General features: G+C 29.8%; 2 protein-coding genes across 3 annotated transcripts in view; one reads left to right on the top strand and one right to left on the bottom strand.

The window, feature by feature from the left end:
• Positions 1–4,752, top strand: part of LOC143251275 (sacsin-like) — a 52,498-nt gene extending 47,746 nt beyond the window's left edge. Inside the window, exon 8 of the mRNA XM_076502715.1 lies at positions 2,091–4,752. The gene's annotated coding sequence lies outside the window, so the exon portion shown is untranslated. The remainder of the gene's footprint in view (positions 1–2,090) is intronic.
• On the bottom strand, positions 2,011–15,945 carry LOC143250579 (uncharacterized). 2 transcript variants are annotated; one of them, XM_076501359.1, is made up of 4 exons: positions 15,586–15,945; positions 14,899–14,999; positions 13,296–13,515; positions 2,011–8,542 (listed from the first exon to the last, which is right to left on the bottom strand). In XM_076501359.1, the coding sequence occupies exons 1-4, from the start codon at positions 15,592–15,594 to the stop codon at positions 8,363–8,365; spliced, it is 510 nt and encodes a 169-aa protein (XP_076357474.1). In that variant the 5' UTR covers positions 15,595–15,945; the 3' UTR covers positions 2,011–8,362. The 2 variants fall into 2 exon arrangements, with proteins under 2 accessions (XP_076357474.1, XP_076357475.1); XM_076501360.1 differs by having other exon boundaries at positions 14,899–14,993; positions 15,586–15,784.
• Positions 15,946–18,746: the final 2,801 nt, after the last annotated feature.

Raw genomic sequence — 18,746 nt, 5'->3', positions numbered from 1 at the left:
AGACAAACATAGACAGTACTATTTTCTTTTAGTTTATTACTTTTTCACATGTACACATTGTAGCCCATGTTTCATTTTAGTTCTTTACTCCTTCACATGTCTTCATAGGCTATAAAGATTAAGATCTGGTTAATCACTACTTCATGTACCATTAAAAGATAGGGTTTAGACATATTCACTTTTTTTTACACATCTTCCATCATTAATAGTTTGATGTGGCTAATTACTTTATAAGATGTGCTCTTTTTAGAGACTGTGTAATATTGTTTTCTTATTTCTTTACAAATAAGCATAGAAGTGTCCATAAATAGTCATGTTCTGGGGCACTGCACATCATTGTGGGTTGTCTTCTTAACAGTGACCACATTCTACCTGTGAATTGGTTCTTCAACCACTGTTGTTCTGCTTTCTCATTGTTTCTTCTCCTTTTGTTACCTTTCCACATTCCTTTTCACTAATGTCCATATTTTCATCTAATTTGTCTCAATCTTCAGTGCCTGTACCTTCAGTTTGGTCTGTCCTATATTTCTTTACTATGCATGTTCTCCTCCTTCAGGTCCTTGCTTAGTTTTGGAACACTTCTAAAGAGGAACTTTTTTTGGGGATATTTCACAATGTATCCCAACCCTATTTGGCATGGTGATTCTACAGCACTTATTGGCATACTGATAGCTTGTGTGCAAGCTCTTGGAAAATCATTCAACTATACACCCATTCTCACAACACATTCAAGTCTCTTATTATTATTCTCCTGCAAAGAGCATACATTGATTGAAATGAGATGAAGCCTTCCATAGGTGTGTCCCTACATAACTCCTGTCTTTAGGTGTCTTCCTTCACGAACCCTCTTGACTTCTATGTCATTTCTTCAGCAGTTTCTCTACCATTTCAGCATAGGATTTTAGCTAATTTGTGCATGTAGATGAGTATTATGTCAGAAACTAACATTTTTCTTCCCTGAAAATGTATTTCTGATAAATACATAATAAATAAATGATGAAACGTGAATTTTAGGTGAGAGTTTCACTAGGCTGGCAAAGTGCAATTCTCCAAGGCAAAATAATGCATCCTTAACAGGAAAGTAGTTTATCTTTGTACTGAGGGGAATGTCTATCAGAAGTAACTTTTAGTTAAAGTTGTTAACACTAGCACCAATTTCAACAGGGAGGCTTCAGTAGAACAGACTCACAAACATAAGACCAGCTTCAGCAGTGGGATTTCAGTAGAATGGAGACTTGCTAGCTCAAACAGTGAGATTTCAGTGGAAAAGGGAGAGACCCACAAGTTTCAGTAACACAGAAACTCGTTCACTTAGAACTAGCTTCAGCATTAGTTCCAGAAATAGAAAGCCTCAGTAGCATAGCATTAGCTTCAATGAGTTTTTGGTAAACAGATACATTAGTTTCCACTTTTCTATGGAATGGAGACTAGCTTTACATTTAGTTTGAGTTCTAGGAATTAAATAGAACAAAGACTACATTTACAGCATTGGTGTTTTTGTAGAACAGAGATTCATTTGCTTTAGAACTATATTCACTGTTAGGATTTTAGGAAAACATAGGTTTGATAGCTTTCACACTTAATTTTAGAATAATGAAGTCAGTTGAAAATAGACTTACTAGCTTCAACATTATGGAAACAGTATAACAAACTCACAACCTTTTGAATTATCTTCACTAGAATCTTGGGAATTAGCAATAAAAAGACTCAGGATATCAGTGTTACGAACAGAAACTCACTGCTATCAACAGCAGAGTTGTTGTAATAGTGTAGGAGAAAATTGTCATTTTTCTTTTAATAATTAAAATGTGGTTATTATTGAAAATTTACAATAGTCTTGACATATTTTTTTTTGTAACCACTGTTGCTCCTCTGTAGTCATGAGCATGCAAAATTAAGGATTTTATATGTATGTAAAACCTCATATCAGATGACTCAATGATTTTAACTTAAAATATGAACTATAAGCAAAGTTAGAAGAGGTGTCACAAATCTGAAGTGAAAGTGTTATAATAATATATATAACAAAAGATTTTATTTTAATATTCATAGTTAACTAACCTGGTGTATAACCTGTTTCTGTTCTACAGGCAGCAGAAAAGGCTGTGAAAGGAATGTTGTACAAAAAAGACAAGATTATGGCTGACAGCACACGCTTTCATACAGTTCATAATATAATCGATAATCTAGATGATTGTGATTCACCAGAACAGATAAAAAATTTGAGAAAGTTGGTTACATCTCTTGAAAACATAGTAATTGATTACAATAGAATGAGGTATCCAGATAAAGTTCATTACCCTGATATACCAAGCTCTGTATATTCTAGAACAGATGCTCAGCAGTGTTTGTGTTTGGCTGAAAGGATTGTGAATATTGCTAAACTCTGTATTGAAAAAGAATAGAGTGTAGAAATTTGCAGTTAACAGATAGAAAAGTAATATCAATTTTCATCATGCTCTTGTTTCTATAACTTAGGGTTTTTGTAGGAGAAAGTAGTTCATTTCAATATAAATAATATAATATTTTGGAAAGTATTATATCAAATGCGTTAAATGTTGTCCCCTAGAGGTTCAGCAGTAAATCTGAGAATTTGTAAAGCTAAAAATTGGTAGAACACAAACAGTATTTTATAGCTTTGTGATTAATAATAAACAAAAAGCATGAGATATTTGCTAAGATGACAGTTTGAAGATGGGTAGGAGAAAATAAATATATCTTGCTACATAACACTTTATCATCACATTTCAAGTGCTAGTACAAAATAAAAATAAATTTAAACACGTCAACACTGAAATAAAAAATATTTAAGCAGTAGTTACACCAGAAAAATTCCCTTTATACAAGATCATAAGATATTAGAATATTATAAAAAGTATACATAAAAGCAAGATTCCTTTGAGAAAGATTACATTTGTAATCAATTTAAAATACAGACAAAATTTTAAGACAATGTATAAAGAAGGTATTATAGCATAGTTACAAAGATGTACTATTTAATTATACTATCAGTTAATACAGAGTCACTTGAATATAACACAATCCTTCACAAAGCATACAAAAGGTAATGGGAGGGGTGAGATGAGGTTTTAACAAGTTTCATTTGAGAGTTGATTGTATCATTAGTTTTGCAGTTTCTGTTATTTGTGAAGTTGATCTACCAGTGAGGTATAAAAATAATGGATAACTGGATATATGTGTTAAATAGTGAAGATATGTGTCTGAATGTTTATTAGTTGCAGAATTACATTATCTGCAATGTCTCAGCAGTTTTTTGTTTATCTTAGATCCAGATTTTTATGTGGTAACATTATGTCCAGAAAATATAATGGTGATGGTTATTTTTTGTTGTATCAAATTCTGTTGAAATGTTATCTGTAAAATTGGTTTACCAGCAACTCATCAAAAATAATGCATCACACTGAACAGTAATAAGAGAATCCTTTTAATGAGCTCAGTGCTAGAAATTTGTATATATATGATGTAAATAGTGTAAAGTATGCTGTGGGTTTAAACAGGTCCATGACAGAAACACCATGGAATACTAAGTTTTGTGCTAAAGTACCACTTTAGATACTTACTGTTACTGTGCTTTATCCCCAACCATAAAGTAACAGTTGGAATAAATATGTCATGATGGTGAAGGGATATTTTATCAAATGGCCAGAAAGCAGAAACCTTGTCAAAACTTATATGAAAACATTGGTGTGAGTGTGTTACTCAGTAAATTAGTTAAGTGATAAGGCAGTTGATTAATATGGAAGAATGTTACCCTGTGATTGATTGATTACGTATGTATTATTCAGCCAGTTTTAGAGGAATATGTCATAGACCAGTTAATTCATTTTTCTGAAAGCTAATTTCAATTGAAATACAACAAATTTTGTTACTTGTACTTTGTGATCAATTTTACCAGTCTTGAAAAAATTGATTTTTTGGAAAAAGTATTATAAAAAGTATATTTAGATATATTGATGACTTGTATTTGACAACCTCTAAGTCAGATATTAGTAAAATTTGTCATTGACCTGGAAGTTACAGAAACTGTTCACATGTTTTCCATTTAAATGGTATCACCTTTCAAAGATCAGACAACTTAACATGAAAAAAATATTTGATATTTGCAATGCACAGATTATTTTATTTGAAGTTAATTATAATACATTGTTCTAGACATGTTTGTATATTTTCTACATTGTTCATAAATAAAGAATAAATTGTAATTCTAAATAAAAATAATTTCAAGAAATGGCAAATGAAACTGTTTCATTAATTATTTTGTGTTGTTAGTTATTTAATACTAAATATATTAAGGTTTGATAATTACATTAGATTATTTACCTTGTTTGAATTGTCTGAAAATGCAGATGAAGATTTTGTTTTGAAGGTATAATTTTGTTATTGTTTTTCACTTTATCTGCTTTTTAAAATGTGTAGTTAGTTGTTTTTTTAGTTCTCATTACATCCCTCTTATTTAGTGCAGAAGGCTTAATGTTATAATTTGGGGTTTGGTATATTTAATGGGTGCACCACAGATAACCCACTCTGTAGCTTTGTTTAAAACAAACAGTAATTATGTGAAAGTTTTTTACCATTATTTGGGTTTAACCTTTGTAACATTTGGACAGAAATATCTTTATAAAACCAAACTGTAACAAGTAAATAATTCCTTAATTTATATTTAATTACCTTTTCTAACTATTTATATGTAAGTTGTCCTGAAAAATAAAGATTACTTAAATATAATATTATGTAAAATGTGCTGTTTGACTTTATGATATCCATATAACTTTGTAAAATTCATGTAAGATAAAACTATAAAGTAATGCACAAATGAATAATTTTGTACATTAATGTGTACATTTAATTATGTTAAAACCATTATTTTAATGGATATGTATTGTCCACAATTTGAATGAGGATAATTCATTTTGTTATGACTAAAAAGTATTAAGTGGATGACTTACCATTTATTTATTCATTTACTATTAACATTTCATAAAGCACTGAAACTAACATTATAATATTTGCAGGAAATACTACACTCACAGTCTTGAAACTGACATTAAGCTAGTTAAACCTTGACTCTTAGGAAATAAAGTAACACAAGAGGAAACGAAATTCTAGAGGGAAAGGAAAATTGTTAACACGCGTGACTAATGAGCAGTGGTGTTGTAGACCTTGTGCTTGATGCTGGTGTTCAGGTAGTGCTCTACTCCAGGACTGTAGTGCATTCTCTTGTAGGACTGTATAGTGGGCAATCACAAGAGGAAAGGAAAATCTAGAAGGAAAGGAAAATTGTTAACATACGTGACTAATGAGCAGTGGTGTTGTAGACCTTGTGCTTGATGCTGGTGTTCAGGTAGTGCTCTACTCCAGGACTGTAGTGCATTCTCTTGTAGGACTGTATAGTGGGCAATCACAAGAGGAAAGGAAAATCTAGAAGGAAAGGAAAATTGTTAACATACGTGACTAATGAGCAGTGGTGTTGTGGACCTTGTGCTTGATGCTGATGTTTGGGTACAATGCTCTACTCCAGGATTGTAGTGCATTTTCTTGTAGGACTCTATAGTGGGCAGTGAAGTTTCTCAATTTTTATGGATCCTGTATCCAGTGAACCCAAAACAAGCAATAAAAAAACTCAGTGATAGGAAAGCAACTATGTTGTGAAGTTTCTGCCCAGTAGTATCCTCCCCCATTCTATTCCTATACCTAGTTTTTTGCATTCTTTGTCTGATAAAAAGTTTTGTCCCATGTGAATACAAGAGTTGACAAGTATATATTTAATCCCATCCTCATTCACTTGTTTAAGTAGACCACAGCAAATTGTTTTACTTTTTTTCTAAAACAGTTTGCATTCTTTCTTGCAACCAACAGGGTTTACATCTTGATCCTGAACTCCATCTCAGTGTTGTTATTCTTCCTGTGGTTCCTGAGGCAAAGTTCTTTGGGCTTTGCTGTTAAAGCTTACATTCATTGTTCACATTTAGCAGCTTTGTGACAATTGTATAAAAACACTAAATTTTCCCTGTGCCCATTGTTACACCTTTTGAGGAACAGATCAATGTTCTATTTTAAAGATCTATTGTGCCCTCATACATTCTAAGTTGGACTATAGGTCTCTGGTTCTACTTGGCTCTATAATGGTGGACCCTGAGGCTTTCTGCACTTTGCTGGTCCAAACTACACCGACTCTAATAAACTTTCCCTTTATCTTTAGCCCTTTGGAATATGTTACCAAGTTTTGATCTTTACTACAAATAATAAAAATTAGTATTCTTTATTATTAGTTTTCCAATTATTTGAACTATTGAAGTAATTGAAATATTTATCATTATGATTTTACATCATTATTACTTGACTAATTCACATTTCATTAGCTTAATCAATTAATATCATAATTCACAAAATTAACCGAATAATCAAACTCAGTATTTACAATTATTACTGTGTTTAATTATTCCAACCATACAAATCTTATGTGGGAATAATTATTAGTTGAGTGCTTTTGTTGATTAATCAGTCAGTAAATTCCAGTAAACTCTACAATAAGTAGGAACTTAAATTTCAACACATTGTTCTGAAATTAGATAAGTTTTATAATAAATGGAGATCATATTGTATTGTAATATGGAATAATGTTACAGTAAAAGAAATTTGTTATTGAAACTTCTACATCCTAAGTTATCTCAGAAATGGCAGTGTCATGTTAGATTGAAGGTGCACAAAGAAAACTGCAGCCCACCTGAATATCATAACCATGAGACTTATTATTAGTTTCCTTTGTAATTTTAATGGTACAACTTTCTCCAAGCCCTTTCTCTGATTCAAAAACACAAAAGTTACTTGAAAAATATAGTAAAGAAATTACAGTATCTCTTATCAAGCTTTAGATTTTAACAGAGATAGGATCACAAGAAGCCACTACTTCAAACCCATGTATGGAGATGAGTTAAGCAAACGTTGATAACTTATCTCAACATAAGCAATAATTGTATATATATGTAAAAAAAATAAAAAAACAGTTAAAGATTGTTTAGGGATCTAGGGAACATAATATAGTTTTTGTATTAAAAAATAATATAAATGAACATTACTACTGTTACAAATTATCTTTTAACTCACTATGCATAATCCAGTACAGATCAGGTTTGCTAGACTTTTAGTGAAATCATCTTCCTACACTATAAATTCTTCATAGTACAAGGGCCTTCTATTAGCACTAGTTCTAAAATCCACATGGTGTTACAGGTAGAAACTTGGATCAACAAAACATTCTTTCTGTTTTTATTTCACTTGAAGTCAGACAAATACAAATTCAAAGCTTACTACAAAATTCATAATTTCTTGTTGACTTTGTAGTTTTCATGCTAATTACTATAATAATACATAGTTGTCATTCCTTAATGAGAGAAACATTACATAGTTCAACCTGGCACTATTTTTAACAATGGTGATTGTTGTTGACTGATTATTCAGATTGAAATTAAGTGCAATGCAACACACTGGACTATCTGCACTCTGCCCATTACAGGTATCAAAACCCATTTTTCAGCAATACAAGTTCACAGACATACCACTCTGGAGCCTATGATTGTAATTTAGTTTCTTTGATACTATTACTAAATACTGCGTAGTAACAAATTTTAAATGTACTATAGATGCTCAAATTTATTGTTATCAAGCACCATTTAAGTGACAGAGACAAAATCTACTTATTTTTACTGTTCTGGTGTTATTAAATTTGTTACTTTTGGTCTCAAAGGTGTTGAAAACAAATACAATGACTTAGAAACTTACTCCTCAACTCTTATTGTATATACGATCATTTTACAAAAAGGGTTCACATATATGAAATACAGGACACTCAGGCCAGCAAAATCTGCTTATTGATATTAATGATAGTTTAATATTTTTCCTTACACAAGAAGTATGAAAAACTCTTTTTCATATAATTACAACATAAAGCACAAACTACAACTCTTTGCTTAACTCTAATGTTCATTGCGGAAATGGCAGTGTTACAAATATACAACATTAGTCTCTGCAAAATCAAATACGAAGATTTACTGATATGATAATAACATTTGAATGCTTGGTCACACAGTAATGTGTATGATCTGGTCATTGCCAAGTATATGCTTGTACTTAAAATGGGGGATTAAAAAACAAATCTACATAAATATTTATCATACAAACTTTTAGATCATGCTCCTTAATATATTTCTTTCTTAGCTAACAATCAGCATATTGTATGAAACCACAAGTTTTGTTCTGAAGTTTTCTGAAACACTATCCACTTAACTGTTACACAACACATCATATATCTATTACTGCAATTCTTTAAAACAAAAGGTATTTGTCATAAGTCTCCTGGGTCTGATTCACTAATGTCAACATCTCCTGATAATGTGGCTGCATTTCCTTTTTGACTTTGGATGTCAGGGGTTAAAGTAATTAACTCCTCCATATGTTTTTGTTGTTGGTCAGGCTCATCCAGGTGTTCTTTCAACATACTTAATTCAAAGGTTTGTTTTCCAATCTATGAATAGAGAATGTTTTAAAGCCCAGAAAACTGTTAACATTACTTAATGAGAGATACTGAAAGTCTATCCATAAAATGAATAGCTCAAAAATCTTAGACATGATTTCATCCTAATTCATATATGTTATTTTAATGACAATCTTTTAAAAACCTGCTTTTATAATTACTTACAGTGTCTTGTAACATGCTGTATGTATCAAGGTTTTGCATTATCTTTGAAAGACTTGAGCTGCATGTACTGATGTCCTACATCACAAAGAGAAACGACAGGACCCAATAATGCTTTATAAAGTGGCTTGTCACATCCTGATGACAGAACAGCTTTGTATCATACACTAAACATTATAGCATCTTGTCACACGCAAAAGACTCAAATGTCTTGCACAGCTAGCATCCTATGATTTACCCTACAAACTACAGTATGATTTCTTATGGAAAATAAAAAGTTTTTTATTGTTTAATGAGATCAGATGTGCTGAAGTTTTGCTTCAAATCAACCTCTTCTGGTAATACTGTTCGATTATTTACAACAAACAGAGCTCCTTAATTAAACCTAACAGTTACTGGTTCATTTTTTTTATAAATTTTAATTGGAGTTATAATTTTTACACAAAGTGACAATAACTGAGTTATGATCTTTTGTTGTTCGTACAGATCCTGTTTTTCATATAATGACAATTTGGTGTACACTTTCCTTTTTCTAGGAACATATCTTTTTTATTTATAAAAACTAATAATAACACAAAAATAAGAGCTAATGAAAACTTGAATAGATAAATAGTGACTCAGTTTTTCAGAAATATGGTTTGGTCTGAATGATTCACAAAATTACATAAGTGAGAAGTAATAATATTTGTACCAAATACAAATTGATAAAATATTTAGAGTACAGAAGGAAGTTAGTTTCATTACTTAACTTCAATATGCTATTACAAGTTTAAAGCTACTTTGGACAAACAAATATTTATTTTATTTTTTTTTAAGTTAAAGGTCTGTCAAACTGATCAACCTTGTATAGAATTAGGGTTGGAAAAATAATAGATAAAATATAAAGTTTTACTGAAAACAAATATCTGAAATGTATTTAGGAAGTTTTAGAAATTACACAAATGAAATTTGAGATTCTTGAAATGAAGAAAGTATTTTTAATCTTAACATGAAAATAACTAAGCTCATACTGATACAAAAAATCAATACATTCATGGAGAAATCTTAAAGATATTTTGCTAAAAAAATTTTTTTTGTTTATTAATTCTGCCAAATTTTGTGAATATACATATCAGATTAAAAGTTAGTAGCATCAAAACTATAACAACTTTAAACAAGTACAAAGTGGTCATATAGTTGGTCAATTTGACTGAGCCTGTTTAGAGGGAGTTAAAATTCAAATAAGCAATATTCTACAAACAAGAGATTATGTTCACTTGAACACTTAAGACAGAAGTTTTAGGTACAACAAAAGCTAATAAAAACATAAAAATACTCTTGCTGTTGTTTATACTTTTCACTATAAGTTAGATTAAGTGAAATGAAACTAATAAATAAAAATTACCCCAAGTTAAGAAGTAAAAATACTTAACATGTAGATCACTAGAATTATGAAATCCAAGTTTTTACTTGAATTTCACAAATAAGAGAATTTAAAAATACTTCACAACTTAAAATGAAGCAAACTCCAAAACTTGTACAGTGAATGTAAACAACTTGAGCTCTGGTTGAACCATTATGACATTTGTCATAGACAAAGTGGAAGATAAGCTTCATTCATAAAAGGTGAGTGCCAGGTTTAAACCTGCAGAAACAATTTTAATGCACAAACTTTATACAGAGTTCTTGCTATGGCTTCTTCTGAACAAGTTAATGTACTAAAAACACCCATGAAAAGTTCTGTAAGTCTAACTAAAATACATGTTAAACTTGTATCGTTTTGCTGACATTCTGAAGTAAAGCCTGCTTTCCCAAGTTTCAATATTATCTTGAATATCTCAATAAAACCACAAGTTCCCAACTCAATTCTTCAATGTCAGTACTAAGCATGAAACCAATGTAACATGCTCTTATCTTATTTAGGCAATGAAAACCATAATCACAAAATGGTGTTCAGACAATTAACTTTATTACAAATTTACTCTCACTGTCACAGAATTAGACATTGCCTATCCTACAAAGTCTACAAAAGCTTAATATTATGTAAGACCAGCAGAGTAACAATACTAATTTACGAGACAATCTAAAACATAAACACTATAATATAAATAGTATATAAATACTAAGTACTACCACTATCAATAACATTTTGGCAGTAATATAAATAGCAATAGCAATCAAATTTGGGTGAAACCAATACAAAGGTTGTCATTCTTTCCTGAGAGAGCATCATACACAAAGTATTTCACTAAACTAAATATGGTGGTATTTCTATTATATAGATTTATTTCCATAATGATAAAAACTAAGGAAACAATATTATTAAAAATTATCAATTTAAAAACATGGAACTTCACTACTTACAGATAGGTAGCTAAAAGTGAAAATGCAGTTGTAAAAAAAAATTAGACAAGCATAATAGTGTTAACATTGTTTCTTCAAGCTATTAATCCCTATTTTACTCGTGCCTAAAATATAGTATTTAGGAGAGTCAAAATAAGTAAATGTATATTAAAAAAATAATTAACTTTAAGCTACCTATCTTGTTTCTGTTATTTTTAAAGATCCCCATTGCCCCCTTTTAAATTAACAATTTTTAATAATCTTGTATATATACAATTTACTTATAAAGTATTTATTTATTATTATCATGTATTGTTTTCCTTTTCACTAAATTCCAATATAAATAACTAAAATCCCAGCCTAGTCTCAACAATTTAGTATGTAATTATACAAACTAAGAATATTATTCCAAGTTAAGTTTTTATTCTTAAAATAATGGATAAATTAATTGGAATTCTTTCAAGAATATTAAAATTAACTCCAGTCAATCATAAAAGAAAGCTATAACATAGAATAGGCACAAAACAAATATCAGCCTGATTTAGTATAAAAGTACACAACCTGTAATAAGTATGTCAGGTGTTTAAAAATATATATGTAAAAAATGCCTCGCCGGGGTTGAGAAAATATTTTACGTAGAGGAGCGAACAACGTTTTGACCTTCTTCAGTCATCGTTGTTCGCTCCTATACGTAAAATATTTTCTCAACCCAAACGAGCCGTTTTTTTACATATATATTTTTCTAGACATCACTGATGCCAGGTGTTTATTATATTTTTAATATCACTTGATAGATGATTTTAATAGCAATAACAGTACATGCATATGAAAAAATCATCTTGAGGTTTAGGGGCTATCAACATTTATAATGTTATATAAAAATTAAATGCTGATAAATAACTAGAATATTTAATGAAAAAACCATCCTACCTTGTCTAATTTTAAACTATTAATTAGAAATGAACTAAGTGGATTGTTGTATAAAACTTGATGAAGGAAGTCAAGTCAAATGTGAAATTTGTTTTTAGCAATAAGTTTTCTCTTTTTTTGTATAGTTTAGTGTTTCACTTCATGGCAGTAGTAATATTAAATTATAAGAATTAAAAGCATATCTTCAGCCAATTTTATAAGAGCTTAATTTAAGTACAGTTCATTTGATACTAACAATAAATACCAGTTTTTATACTTACTTTAAGACTGCCTATTTTGGTTCACTTAAATAAATACAAATGTGTCACAGGCCTACCAGTGATTTTTTTACAAAATGGAAAGTTCTTTCAAACAACCTAGTAGTAAATCTTTTTTTTAATATAATTTTATATGTATCACAAAATGAAACAGTGATACAACCAAAATAAGGTGAAACTATTTCTCATTTTTTATATTAATTTCAATTTCTAGTCAACACCATAGTATTTTCTTACAAGTGCAATGCCAATTCTGCTAATACTAATAGGAATTATTATTCTTGGTTCTACTTTGAAATGCATCTAATATTGTGGTTGTGTGTATAGAAGCACTTTGCAATAATCCCAAGAGGTTAAAAGGCAAAGGCTTATTTATGGTTTTGCACCACTATCAGAGATGTTCCACGTGTGGAAAATGGCTGCTGCTGATCGTCACTTGCCTACAGATGTTTCCCACCGCTGAGATTACAGGGGGTCGTACTTTGATGATGATGATCATACTACTACTACTAATAATAATACTAATTCAATGTTAAAGACTGAGAAGAAAAACTAAAGAATATCCAACACTACTACCACTAGCTCACTTTAATAATTACACACTTATCCAACCTAAAAAAGGTTAAAACTTAAGAATATAATACTACTGGCAACTAGCTAAATCATAACAAAATTGTATAACTTAACCTCACTATATATTTCAAACCTTTGCAACATTACTCTTACCTAGCATTGAGAACAAGAAACTTGTTTAATTTAAAAGAAATATAAAGTTTAGAGCATGTTAAACATTCCAATAATATAGTTTCAATAATAATAATGTTTAATTCAAAACTTTTATTCTGTAACATGTGCAAGAATATTGCTAAAAAACGTCTATCTGTATGCATGTCTAACACACCTATCAGATAGATTCAATAATAACAAATTAATTTAAATATGGTGCATATTTTACAGCATGTTTAAAAGTATTGCATCTTACAATGAGTAGCAAACTCACTTAAGGATGAATGTATGTTTTGCAGCCCATCTATTACTACCTTAATTTTTTTTCCTTAATTATTTCAACTTACTGAGAAGTTACTTTTAAATTGACTTTCTATATCTCCAGTCATTGTTGAAACAGGTGCAATGAGCAGTGTTTTTGCTGAAGGAACTTTGGATGTAGACAGTGCAACTGTAGATAAGTCATCAAAATTTGTCTGAAGAAGATGGTGAAACTTCTGATGTCGTAGCTTAAGATCATGAAACTGCTTCTTGAGTTTGACGTACACTTCTGAAGGGACTGTTTCTCTATAGAATTTAGTATAAGAAAACAGTTATTTTGTGATAAACAGTCAGAGATTTTTTAAGTGACATATAGTAAACTGCAACTAGTAGTAGGTAAATTAGTATACCACAAGTAATTTTGTGCTATAAAATAACAAAAATTCACAAAACTCCAAATATTAGATACCTGGAGAATGATTAATCACAGTAAGTACATTAAAAAAGTGATTATTTCTGATTTAATAATGTGTAAATTACACACTTAATGACAGACTAACACACTTATTAACTCTGATTAAAAATGTTTAAATATATAACAGCAAGCATTTCAGTTAAAAAATTGCAATTTTTGCATCTTCTAAAAAAATTATAACCTCAATGCTTCAATTCATTCAAAGTGAAATATTCTATCTTCACATTACATAGTTAATTAATTAATGGAAACAAAATACACACCAATATGTAAAGAAAATAAGTAAAAAAGCAAACAATTTTTGTGCATTTTGTTCGTAGTTTTACTTGTGCTTGATTTTTCAAGTTAGTTTCATTAATACCTTTGCCTGTATTAGTTAATATAAATATATATACTTGTGCACATTTATTGTTTACATCAAGGCATTTGTTCTGACCTAGATAGGCAGCTTGCTTTGATCAGAAATTATAACTTTTTTTTTTAATTCATCATGCACTGAATGCACATAAAACTAAAATTTTGTCCTTCTTCACTAAATAAAGGCTTAGTGTAACAGCTGCTCTTTTAATTTTTAACATTTCACAGATTTGGTGTAGGGATGTTACCAATATGATATCCCTTGATTTTGTTTCTTGTAAAATAGGAATACTCAACCAGATCAGACACAATTTAGAACAGGCTTACTAAATAATAGTTTGAGTTAAAAGATGCATATAATTTGAATAAAAACATCCTTTCGTTATTGGGTTTCAGTTCTTTTACTTGTTAATCACAAAGTTTTAATTTATATACATAGTAAGTTTCAATTTGATAAATTGCAATTAATATATTTTTGTGAAAATATTTTTCTGATTGCACTGGCTACAATTTCTGGGTGTAAATCATAAACACTGCAGAAACTGATAAAGACTTATTGGCAACCTAGAATTTGAATTTTAGCTTTCAAAATGGTGCCAAATAAGGCAATTATAATTTAGCTAACAAAATTCTTGGTCAAAATCAATTTATATCTAATAATTATGCTTTTTTTAAACATAATTTTTTTTCATTTATGTGCATTGTTTGAACATGATAAACATAACAAAAGTATTGACTAAATAAGGATTTGAGCTGCTGAAGTATTCTTTCATCATCAAAAAGACTGAGAAAAAATCCTAAAACTGTGGTTTGTTCACAACTCTTCTAGACTTTACACTAAATTCCAAATTACTCACTTCAAAGCTCCTTTTTCAAATTGAAGTTGTTCTTCTTTGGCTTCAGCAATCTCGAGTTTATTTCTAAGTTTTGAAATAAGCCTTGCATACTGTTTCTGTTTCTGTAAAAGTAACACTAAATTACAGAAATGTTATAAAGATTTATTTTAAAATAACTGACAAATATATTTCAATATATATTTATTTCATCAGAAAAAACATACTTAACTTGTAATATACCATGAAGAATTATAGTGTGAAGCTGTTTAACCTAGCACCACTCACAAACTCTACACTTTGTTTACTTTAATGCAAAGCTTTTTTATCTGGCACCTTCTATGAATTCTGCACTTTGTTACTATAGTATGAAGCTAACAACTTAATTTGAAATCTATCCTGAACTTCACACTGTTAATATAGTGTAAAGCTGACAGTTTAACCTAACAACTCTCCTGAGTTTCTATTACTATATTGCTAAGTTAATTGTTTATCCTAATGCCTTATATAAACACTGTTATTGCAGTGCTAAGCTGAAAGTTGAACCTTAAAATTCTCATGAACAGCTACACAATTCCTGCTCTTATAAAACTTAGATAACAGTTTAATCTTCTCTTACATAAACAACCTGATCTATTAAAATTTAGGCAGATTATATGTGGATTATAATTTGTTCTGTATGAATCTGTCTGCATTACTGAAATCATTCACCCTTTTCATGCCAGCTATTTCACTGTTAGTTTTTGTGCGTGTTTCACAAATTTCTTTCTCTAGATCGTCTATGTGTCGCTGATACTGGCGTTTTTCTTCTTCCCAATTTAATCGTTGTTTCACTAAATTTCTCTCGGTTATCTCTTTCTCTTGAGCTTCTTGCAACTTCAGTGTCTTCCAGAATAGAAAAAGTTATGATAAGAAAGAAGACTTCTATACATTCTTCAACAAAATATATTTTCAATCTTTATTCTTAGAACAGAACACAATTTCCTTTGATATTTTTTACCTCTTATCCTTACAAGTTATTAGAACAAAACTAATTCTATAAAAACAAATTATCCAGTTAAACAACAATAACTAATATTTTGTTCTCCAAGTCAGCCATTAACATGTTTCTGAAAATCATCATTTTATTCTTAAAAGGAGCTGGAAAAAAACTTTCCTGTCTTTTAAAATGTGAAGTGCTTGAAGTTAATGTTGAGAAAATCAGTTTCAAAACTAGTTTATCATTCTATCATAACTTTATAAAGAAAATAACACATCCTAACAAGTCATATTCTGTAAAAATAAAATGAACTCTCAAAAAATTAGCACCAAAATTAGTTTATTGTTCTGTCTAGTTGGTTTTCTAACTGACTAACAATCCAAATTCACTACAAGTGGAAACAACAGGCCAAAATATTTATTTCAAAGTTACTGTATAAAAATTTTCTCTGAATAAAGCCAGTTATTAATATTATCTTCTGATATCTAAACATAATATCTACCAAACTTATATTAAGTAACCTATGCTGGTGATTAACAAAACATAATTCTTTACAAAAGAATTCAGTTATTACAGAAATTGAGTACATTATATGAAAACAATTGTGAAGATTCATCAGGTTAGTACATACTAACCATCTTGACAACAACCCTGCAGTATATTTTGTATTATCAAAGTCTGTATTTCTAGGGTATACTACTACTTTGCTCACTTTACACAATTCATGTAGTGTATAAAGACAATGGTTTCCCAGTTTTTGTCTAAACAGTCTAATCATATAAAAATCCACAAGTGATACATCCAGTGACTTGAAAAGTATGTTGTGGTACTGAATAGCATGAATATATGTTTCATTTTCCAGTTGCTTGAGGTATGCAGGGCTTACCCTGGACTAAATTTTTCTGTAGCCAGGCTATCAGCCAAATGATTTTTTTGTAGCCAATTTTAGCCAGTGTTTTAGCCAGATAGGTTTGATCCATATCCAACCCTCCAGCCAGTCACATACGATAAGACAGTCAAAGAATAAATGACAACTAAGTTCTTATCATACATTTTATTTCAGTGAATTTATCATTTATCAAATTTATTATAAAACAACAGTTTCACAGTTACAAATTGCAATGTTTTTCACACACAAATCATTACAATAATGACATGGGAAGACGAGTCACTAAATTAAAAGTAACTGTTATTACATGCTGCTAAACAGGGGTCTCTCTAGACTTGCAAACCAGGGAGAAGTTTTGCTCTAATTTTACAAAATTATGGAAAAGTTTACAGTCAATAGCATTCTTTTCTTCTATAATATAATCTGTATAAGATGACTTTTCTTTGAGCTTACAAAGGGTGAGGTTTGATCTGTTTTGGAAGACCACTTCTCCCAAGTCTCTTTAGTGAGAGCCCTGCTTAATAAAATATATCATCACTCAAACATCTCCAAACTAAACTTGCACCATTAGATAATGTAATTACATGTGTAAAAGCCATCACAATCTTCGTGGTCATCCTTTAATTATAGCGCTGCTAATCAACCACATATAAATGACTTATTCGTGTCAAGCCGTTAGGTCGCTGTTGATTGAACAATTTTTCACACGTTTGTCGATCCTGACCATGATCTTGCATGAATGCAGACAGGTTATTGATTTTTTATCTGCTTACCACATACTTGCATTAAAAAAACGTTGATGTAGTGAACCAGTCTAGCATTTTGTAAACAAACAGTGTTTTGCTGGTATATTCGCCAATTACAATTTTTCTTCACCAAAAAACAAAAATAATAGCCATTGGCGAATATTGGGTGTTTATGATGTCCATATAATCTATAGTTTCTTATGAATAAGGAATTTGAATTATTGATATACTAAAATCTAAAATAAGAACTTTCTGTCTCTTTTATTCACTGAGGTATTGCTGCATTCAGACAGAGGCCCTGTTCACCTATTTTCATTTTTGGAAATATTTTCTTATGTACATCTACTTTTATATGTGACATGTGAATAAAAAAAAAACTCATAATGTCCCCATAGTGGCTTTCTTAGCCAAGTTGAAGTATTTTGTCACCAAATTCTTTCTTTTTTATACTAGAATAGAAACAGTAATGTGAGACTTTAGAAACTTAAAAGCTAATATTTTTCATGCTAATACAACTTAGTTACTAAGTTGGATAAATGAGAGAGGAATACTATAGTATTGATATAGTAATTTATGATTTTCTTGTTATTCCAAAATGTATATCTAAAACCTAAAAAAATCATTTCGTTTCACATTTTCCACATGCATAATTTAATAAGGCATAGCAGCCTACAGCAAGAGCAAATGAATACTAAGTTTGTAACTAGAACATAAAATTGTTTGTTATACTTCTTTATTTACTGCTCTGTCTTTTAAGAAAAATAAGTTTAAGAATTTATTTTTAAATAGTAATAATGTATGTATATATATACGTGATGTAATTTAACTAAAATGTGACAGTATTTTACAAAGTACTTGTCTGCTGAAACACAGCCAAGACAAGTAACTTTGTGAAGGGCTATTTTATGTTCTTGGATATGGTAGGATAAATGCACATGTGATACATCATTACTGCAACTTCAGTAATGTTAGACAGTCACAGCTGTAAGATCAATATAATTAATACATATAAATTTATAATGTTATGAGAATTAAGCTATTTAGAATAAACAGTTGTGTTTTTGTTATAATCTGTTGTCATTCTAGAATGAGAAAAGCATAACTTATATTTATTTTCAATTTCTTTATAGTGGTTATGAGGTCAGTCAAATCAACCCAACCTGTACAGAGATACAATTGTGAAAATAACAGATAAAATATTTTTTTCTAAAAACATATGATAATTATCTGGAGGTTATAAAGGTTTTGCAAATGAAAT

This window comes from Tachypleus tridentatus, chromosome 5 (assembly GCF_004210375.1).
Source record: "Tachypleus tridentatus isolate NWPU-2018 chromosome 5, ASM421037v1, whole genome shotgun sequence".
NCBI lineage: Eukaryota > Metazoa > Arthropoda > Merostomata > Xiphosura > Limulidae > Tachypleus > Tachypleus tridentatus.
This window is presented reverse-complemented; position numbering and strand designations above follow the sequence as displayed.

Excerpts from the sequence above, each read along its gene's own strand:
- LOC143250579 (XM_076501359.1), bottom strand. Across the intron at positions 13,516-14,898 it reads TTTGAAAAAGGAGCTTTGAA|AGAAACAGTCCCTTCAGAAG; the intron begins GTGAGTAATTTG and ends TAAATTCTATAG. Across the intron at positions 8,543-13,295 it reads AATTTAAAAGTAACTTCTCA|ATTGGAAAACAAACCTTTGA; the intron begins GTAAGTTGAAAT and ends CTCTATTCATAG.